This window comes from Bactrocera latifrons, unplaced genomic scaffold, assembly GCF_001853355.1.
Source record: "Bactrocera latifrons isolate USDA-ARS-PBARC rearing strain unplaced genomic scaffold, ASM185335v1 scaffold_247, whole genome shotgun sequence".
NCBI lineage: Eukaryota > Metazoa > Arthropoda > Insecta > Diptera > Tephritidae > Bactrocera > Bactrocera latifrons.
In genome coordinates this window covers 290,597-299,441 of record NW_017536041.1, presented here as the reverse complement: position 1 = coordinate 299,441, position 8,845 = coordinate 290,597, and the positions used below count along the sequence as shown (strand labels likewise).

General features: G+C 39.6%; 2 protein-coding genes across 5 annotated transcripts in view; one reads left to right on the top strand and one right to left on the bottom strand.

Annotated features, from left to right (window-relative positions):
- Positions 1–8,845, top strand: part of LOC108969275 (putative leucine-rich repeat-containing protein DDB_G0290503) — a 139,778-nt gene that overhangs the window by 23,234 nt on the left and 107,699 nt on the right. For 3 of the 4 annotated variants that reach the window (XM_018933893.1, XM_018933891.1, XM_018933890.1), the window contains exons 2-4: positions 2,336–3,575; positions 3,648–3,894; positions 6,778–6,891. In XM_018933893.1, the coding sequence (XP_018789438.1) occupies positions 2,785–3,575; positions 3,648–3,894; positions 6,778–6,891 (1,152 nt within the window). In that variant the 5' untranslated portion in view covers positions 2,336–2,784. The remainder of the gene's footprint in view (positions 1–2,335; positions 3,576–3,647; positions 3,895–6,777; positions 6,892–8,845) is intronic. The other variant, XM_018933892.1, reaches the window with a different exon arrangement.
- LOC108969264 lies at positions 4,047–5,612 on the bottom strand. Its single transcript, XM_018933870.1, has one exon. The coding sequence runs from the start codon at positions 5,595–5,597 to the stop codon at positions 4,047–4,049; it is 1,551 nt and encodes a 516-aa protein (XP_018789415.1). The 5' UTR covers positions 5,598–5,612.

The following is an 8,845-nucleotide window of genomic DNA, read 5'->3' as shown; positions in this document are numbered from 1 at the left end:
AAAATTTTCAACTAATATCTGTGACTTCTGGCTATGAAGCAAACTCAAACGACCGCTTCGGGGAAACCGTTTTGAGTCAACTGAGACATCAAACGTGAATYGSTATGCGCATTGAAGTCTATTCCGGATATTGACTTTAACAACTGTTTCGAGGATTGGAAAAAACGTTGGTACAATTTTATAYGGTGAACTCTTTGAGTGGACGACACAGATTTTGAAGAATAAACTAACACTGTTAAGATTACGAACAAAGTCTCCCTAATTTATTTTCCCAAATTTCGTGTAGAYATCTTGTCGAATAAAAAAAGTCTTCCATGCAAGGATTTTAATTTGATAGCTCAGTTTTTATGGCAGCTGTACGCTATAGTGATACAATATCGGTGTTTTCGATAAATGAAAAGCTACATGAGGAGAAAATGGCGTATCCAAAATTTCAAACCTATATCTCAAATTTTCGGTTACAAGAAAATTTCCTAATACCCTCGCTAACCTTATGCAAACAATATTAAATGACGTAAATCGTTGGGTCGTATCGGGAGGACTAAACTTAAAAGCTAGCAAGACAGCGCTTGTATTGTTTACTATTGAATTCAGTGCTCCAGAAGTCAAATAGTACAAGGCTAACAATCGGAGATAAGCCAAGCTACCTAGTACTAATTTGATACAGGAAACTTTCGTGGAAACCAAGCTTAGATGTTGGCCAATAATGGAAAAGAAATACGCGATACAGCGTATGGAAGGCATACAAAGAGCAGCTAGTATATGCATCTTTGGAGCTCTTAGAACAACACCTACTCAGGAACTAAGCGTTATTTTAAGCGTAACCAACTGGCATCGAAGGCATTCTATGATACTTAGTAAGTTTCCGTTTTTACCCGCTACCACAGATTTTTGAAATCCTATAGAATTGAAATTAAATTCGGTCTCCAATATTAACTTCCCTTCCAGGGGTGAGTGGGAAAGGGGCGAGGTAGACGGGGATTAGCATCTATATGGATGGATCCAAACTAGATAGCCGAGTGGAAGGTGGAGTCTTTTCAGTAAAATTAGATACCAAAATCGCATTTGGCTTACCAGACCACTACAGGAATGAAAAAAGGTCTTGTTGTTCTAACAAGGAGCATGCTCACAACAAGGAATATACTATTTATTGAAGTCTACTAGAGTTTCGTTAAAGTTCGTGAAAGCATGACTTGATTTGTTAGTGGCTCTAATATCGTATTTTACGATAAAACTGCAGTGGGTTCCAGGACATAGTGATATCGCTGGCAAATGTAAGGTAGATGTACCAGCTAAAACAGGCACCACCCTACAATGAGAGGGCATTTATATGCCTCTGGCTACATATTTATATTCAATCGAAGAATATGTTATAAATTTAGCTGAGTGGTCTAGACAATCCTTGACTTGCGCAACAAGCTGGCAAACGTACCAAAACGTATCTTGCAAGCTCCATGTAGTGAAAAGAGAGTAATTATTTTTTCAAATGTCAATCATTTATTTATTTAAGGGGTCGGTAGGGTATTCTTTTTTCAATTTTTTTTTTTGCATTTTCGGTAGGGTATTCTTTTTTAAATTTTTTTTTTTGCATTTTCTGTTCTTCTATACCCTTAGAATTAATGTACCACCAACAATGGCTATGGCTATCGTCCCTAATAATTAATTTTAATTTATTGACAATGTTATGACAAAATTTATGTAAAAAAATATGGCGAAAACTTTAATAAAAAACGTTAATTACTTGCTTTATCAACATTTTTTCATGATTCTAGTAGGATTCGGATGATCCAAACGTGAGAAATCATCTCCGCCAGTGAAAAAACGAATCTTATTCACCCAGCCATTTCTCCGAYAGATTTTATAAAAAAAATTCCGAAACAATTTGTTTGTACACTCCACGATATATGTACCTCATGATATGTGAAAAAAGTTCTATTGAAGAATAAAAATTTCTACGAAAAAAAAATGTCAAAAAACAGGCCAGGTTACCCTACTGTCCCCTTAAACTTAACTTTTTTCTATTTTCACAAAGCAAAGTGTGTCCTCTAAACACCAGAAGTCCCAACTATGGTATATATAATACACATGTATACACAAAATACAACTCATCGCAAAGCCAAATAATGATCACTTGATATCGTTGCATATTTTTAGGCGACTTGAAAATGAGCATGAGGTAAACAAAATGCTTATCCATAAACCCGATAACGTGAAAGTAACACACAAAATGGTGTTTTTAATAATTATGTAAACATACAAACAGTAACTTTATTGATTCAAACAACAAGTACACACATATTCACTGGTTTTAATACAATGCTTTCTTTTTTTGCAGATAAAACGAGTTTAAGGAATCCTAAGAAGTGCCATTTAKAATTGTATGCGGATATTTGAAATATATCGTAGAACTGAGACCAAAGAGAACATACAGCGTTTATACACAGGGATAGTCAAAGGGGAAACGGAGCGAACTGTTTAGCTGAAAATTCTTTTTTATATTAAAGAGGAAAAAAAATAGACTATAACTCTAAGCACCCGGCTGTAAAGCATTTGATTAATATTTATACAATTATTATTGAAATATCTAACTCGGCTGAGAGTTAGAAACGCTTACACTCGCACTCACCAATTGCAGAGTGAAACATTTGATCGCTTGAACAGAAGCAGCAGTGATTTGAATCAAAAAATCAAAAGGAGAATCATTGAGAACCTTTCGAATGGTCGGACTTACCACAATCTTAGAATTTAATAGACCTAATTATATACAAAAGTAGTTACGAAATTATGGCAGATAAATATAGCAAAACGACCTCTAGCAGCGTGTTAGTTGAAAAGAACGACAGAAAAAAGCCTACAAATGSGCAAGCGACACGCCAGTTGCCCGGCGATGGCGCTTGTAGTAGCGCGCATCCTAAAAATGTGCAAATCCTAACGAAATTGGCCAGCACACTGAGCGAAAGCTACCAGCTGGTCAAACAACGACAAGAGAAATACAAAGAACTGAGCTCCAAAATGGGCGGTGCGGACGCACCACAGCTCATAAGCTATACACAAGATGGCGACGATAGCAGCGCCGGCGAGTGGCAGGAAGTGAAGAATAAACTGAAGCGTAAGAAGAAGTTATCCACTTCATTGACGTCCGTCAGCGACTCGGTAAATCAAGAGAAGCGCACACGCATCGAGGGAATTCAGCTGAATTGCCGCGGCAAGTTGCACATCACCGAACTGCCGACGCCAGTGCCGCAGTCAGCCACACGCACTTACGTTAGTGTTGGTGYGGCACAACGCGCCGAACGCTGGGGCGGTGCGAAGCCATCGCCGTCCCCCACAAACACGAACAGTGCCACACATAAACAGATGAATACGAATAGCGGCACGACGGCGCAGGCGACGAGCACGAATACAGCAACAGCAGCCGCAGGCRTAACAGTGCCACCACCGCGTCTCAAGCGCAAGCTGCAGGAAAATGTACAGACAATACAAAAGCTGAATGCGCTTACCGAGCAATTGAGACTGGAGATCAACGAGCTGAAGTCGAGCTTAACAACTGAGCGCGGCGCTGTTCGTGTGTTGCGGTAAGTACCGTACATATTCTTAGTGGATCGGGTTTTTTGTTAACAATTTTCTTGTTATTTCCTTAATTGTAGTGCACAAAATGAAGCAGAGACAAGAAAATGGCGAAATGAAGTRAAGAGATTACAAAATTCGCTTGAAARTTTGAAAAAGAACRCCACTTTGCCGCTRATCGGCGCCAAAAAGGCGACAGATGCAGCCAATGAAAACTTAACAAATGCTTCCGTAGCTGGCATCACAACCAACTATGAAGTACAAAGACTGACAAATGAAGTTAACGCGCTGAAAGAAGCGAATAGAGCCTTAGAAGAGAAGAAAATGGTGAGTAAAATGTCAAGTTTGCATGGTTTCGCCAATTAACAGCATGAAATGTGAAACGTTCTTATATATTGGTTTTTGTTTTCTATGATTATTTTTGTAAATTCGTATAAATGCTCCGAAGTATTTGCATATTTTTACTGCCAAGCATTCAACTAATATAAACTTCTAAGAACCCGCTTAAAGTTTGGTTGTTTCAACATTTCCCACACAAATGCAATTGATGCTATTGTGAGTCCAACCCATAATATAACGAAAGCTGCCTGAAAATGTCCCAATTTAAGCACAACTGGATCGTCATCATTCCGCACATCGCGTATACTTTTCTTGCCCGACTCTATAAAGGCTGCATTCATGAGGCTTTTCCARTGCTCAGCGTAACCGAACTCGTGCGAGCTGCGTATTAGCTTGTTGATGAAACCCAAATAAGGCGACCCATATGGCACGATGTAGACAGCGTGAAACGGTACCAAGCAAGYGGACATCACGTGGTATAAGGGTCTGCCGCGAGAATAGTGAATGCGCGCATTCGCATAGAATTCAGCAAAGTGATACTTCTGAACATAGGCGTACGAGAGGTTATTCGTTTTTATGCCAGTCAAAAGTACTTTGTCCGGCACAACAACTACTTTACGTCTGATAATGGCTTCGTTTGGTTCACTGTCATTCAGAAAATTATCCAAATGTTTCGTATATCTGCTATATGCTAGCAAATTATATGGTGACTCAGCCAAATCCTTAAAGGTATTCACATCATCAAGRTATGTGCGAAAAACAAGGCTGCTTGTGAGATTGCCTTTAAAGGTATTGCAAATTAGCATACCGTAGAACAGCCAGAAGAATAGGAAAATGCGTAGCGAAGTGCGTCTGGGTATACGTGTTAATGGCATTGTTAAGGTGATGGCATATAGTTGCAGTAGATCGAATTCGGATTGGTTCAGGCGCAGGTGTACCATGTTACAAAAGGTATASGCGAGTGGTATCGACAGCAAAATCGTCAGCCAAACGGGAATAGTGAACGAACGAAATAGATTCCAAAATGTTGTCGCKATTTTCGCCTTCGGCACCAAAGCGCATAAACTATCCCGACTGTGAACGATCGTATATTCGGCTTGTTGTGAGAAACTTGGCGCTGCCAAAAAACGTACATTAAACGCCACATCGTCTATTTCATTTGCGATTTCTTGGAAACAAATATCTGCTTTTAGTGTGAAGTTACCGTACCTACTAACTCGGCGTATGATACGCGTAGCGTTCAACCGTTGCGCAACGAACTGCGACATCAGAGCATCACTTCCAATAACGTGTTGGTCGTCGCGCTCATCTTCGAAAATCGCGCGCACCTCATCGTGATACAGGCACACGCGTAAAGGTCTGCCGCCCATATCCGGCAATTTCGTTGGAAAGAGTTCATCTTTGCTCGGCAATTTCTGGTTATCCAGCTGTATATGTATGAGAAATTCATCGGCGAACGGATTGTATCTGTAGATTTGCAGTACACTGTCTCTTCTGAACATGATCACAATGTTGAGAAACCAAATTTTCCAAAAGATCGCGAAGGTGCGMCGCAACCAACTCTCTGTCACTGTATCCGAATTCATAATGAGCATGATGACATGAGAGAGGTGCTTGGCTGCGGATTTTTTGCGTAAAATGCCAAGGTCGACGTGTTGCGAGGCGTCGTGAAAGATCATTACCAGATACATTAGTATGCCATCGTTTTTGATGAGCTCCAACGGTGCGGTTTTAACACGATTTCTAATGAAAACGAATTAAAAAATTATAAATGAAATTATTAAAATCAATAATAAACCATTGAGTTTGGCCACAGAGATCAAAGTAAAAACATATAACGTTTTCATTTTAGTCCATACCTTAATGTAATGTATGAAGTACCGCAATCACTTAAATACCGTAATATATCACCCGAATAACCGAAAGAGGTACCGTTTTCGAAATAAACATAGACCACTTTCGTGTGAAAACTACATAAAATCTTGCTCGTATTCTCAATCAGCGCAGTATTGATGGTGCTATTCGCTGGTATAAAGCTGCCAAACCACGTCGTCGCGCCAAGCCTCGAAAGTGCAGCGATGCCGAAGATACAGTACAAAGGCGAAAGTGTCATCGCACCTGGACGAGCGTGAATATGCCAAACAACTGTTGGCACTCAGTTGGTGGTCAATTCTTTTTATAGATGGATGGAAGRCAGCTGGCCAAAGTAGATTATGGAATGGAATATTTTTCACAAATACAAAAGCATAAAAATATATGTGAGCGCCGTATGCATTTGGCTTATTGAAATCGACGAAAGCTAATGCCATGATTAATTTCATTAAGTAATCCATTTATTGTGCATTTGACAGTTGACGGTGCTATTATTTATTTTAGTGCCGGTGTTGCAACAATGGCAGGCGTTTAGAACAAATATTAGTAAAGGGGTCGTCGCATGGCAAATAGTGTGGCATGCAAAAGTGTGTTACTTAACATAAATTAGGGGGTGGCATAAAGTAGATAGTGCAATCCGATTTATAACAGCATATATCCACAGCAATATACATATGTATGTACAAATGTAATTAGCCAATAGGTGTTTGTGTGCTTATCTACGTTTAATAATTTTAAAACTTTTTCGAAATGCTATTTTTACTCTGCAATTTATGCCCGCTATAAAATATAATTAACCTGCATGAATTATAATTAAACGCTGCTCCGTTTTTTTTTTTAACCATTCCGTTCGTGTGATCTCGTGTCTGCATCTAGCGCTTCTGTGCCAATTAACATTTGTTCGTCACCTCGCGTTGTTGTTGTTTTTGCGCTTGAATGTCCATATTTGACATGGCACAAGGCAATTTTTGACACTTTACACATCGCTGTTAATTACAGATCAATGGCGATGCTGATAGACGTAAAGCAGCTGATATGCGCACATTGAAGGATACCTACGAAATCCGATTGACTCAATTAACAAAATCTGCCAAAACTGAAATATCACGTCTGGTAAGTCAAAATGGAGACGCGCGTTTAAGGAATTCAATTCGAGACCCTTTATGTATGTATGTGTACTCGTAAATTTAAGCAATTCYCTTAACTAGTTGGCTGTTAGACATGTTCTATTAAGTTTAATACAACTAAAAGAAGCGAGAAAAATTTGATCGGCATTACTTAGGGCAGTTCCAGTGAAAGTCGCTCTTTAACATTTCCAACATTTGAAATTTGTTTTCATTGAATATATTTCCTGCATAACATCGTGCGTAAGCTACATAACCACTAATTTTCCGATTTTTATATGGAGTTCCTACACTCCATAAGATCGTTTTCTTCTTCTTTATTGGCGTAGACACCGACAACGTRGTTATAGCCGAGTTTACAATAGCACGCCAATCGTTCTTCCTCTTCCAAGTTTGGCGTCAATYGGAKATTCCTAGTGCAGCCWGGTTCTTCTACATYTGATCTTTTCAACGGAGTTGAGGTCTTCCTCTTCCTCTGCTTTCCCCGGAAGATACTGCGTTGAATACTTTCAGAGCTGGAGTGTTTTCGTGCATTCSGACGACATGACGCTGARGTATGTCAATTCCGTCATATATCTTGTACAGCTCAACGAATGCGCAAAGAATAATAAATCCTCCGCTGAACTWTCTCTCGAAAACTCGTAACATCGACTCATCAGAATTTGTCATCGTCCATGACTCTGTACCATAAAGCAGGGCAGGGATAATGAATGATTTATAAAGTTTGGTTTTTGTTCGTCGAGAGAGGAATTTACTTCCCAATAGCCTACTCAATCCGAAGTAGCACCCGTTGGCATGAGTTTTTCTGCGTTGGATATCGAGACTGGCATTGTTGTTGGTGTTAATACTGGTTCCAAGATAGACAACATCTACGACTTCGAAGTTATGTCTGTCAACAGCGACGTGGGAGCCAATTCGCGAATTCGACAACTCACAGCAGATATTCTTGCCCTCGTTCACTATCAGACCCATTTGTTTCACTTCTTTATCCAATCTGGAGAAAGCAAAACTAACGGCGTGGTTATTGAGGTCAATATTATCAATATCTTCGGCGTACGCGAACAGCTGTACACTGTTATAAAAGATTATGCTTCTCGATTCAGCTCTTCAGCTCGAATGATTTTCTCCCGCAGAAGATTGAAGAAGGCGCACGATAGAGGGAACGGCTTGGAGAGGTGTATCGGATGCTGACGGAGCTTTTAGTATTTCTCAGCCGTATTCATCAGAAATCGCGGCATAAAGGCAGCTTTGAAATCGACGAAGAGGTAGTGTGTGTCGATCCTCTTTTCATGGGTCTTTTTCAAGACTAACTCGTGGTGAATATCTGGTAAGATGTTGATTTTCCAGGCCTGAAACCACATTGATAAGGTTCAATTAGTTTGTTGGCCTATTGTACTTAGCGTATATTGTGTGGTCTTACCTTTTGTAGATTTGGCAGAGCTTTAAATTCCAATCCTCGGGAATTCTTTCTTCCGACCACATTTTGCAGAGAAGCTGATACATGCCGTATTTGAATAGCTCGGCTAGTAATCCATCGATCCGCGTCGCTATTCGAACATCACCTGCTTTTATGACCTCATAATACTCGTATAGTACGCTCATTTGATCTCATCAAATACAGAGCATTAGCTTGGCGTCAGGGATTCGCGGTTTTACGGTTGATGTGACTGGTTGACCACTGGTTGGTTCACATATGATTTTTTATATTTAGGGTTGTGTTGTGGCTTTATCGAGTAACGCTTCCAGTTTCTCATCTTTAAATTTTTTTCGCATAAGACTTTCTTGGTTTTCCAAGCCAAAATCACCAATTTTAATAAGCTTTCCGACCACTTTTGGCACATCAAGTTTAAGCCATATCTTGGCAAAACCCACAAATAAACATAGTTATAGAACTATCGAATTCATTTTTCAATACTTTCACCAGACGTAGGTACATATGTATA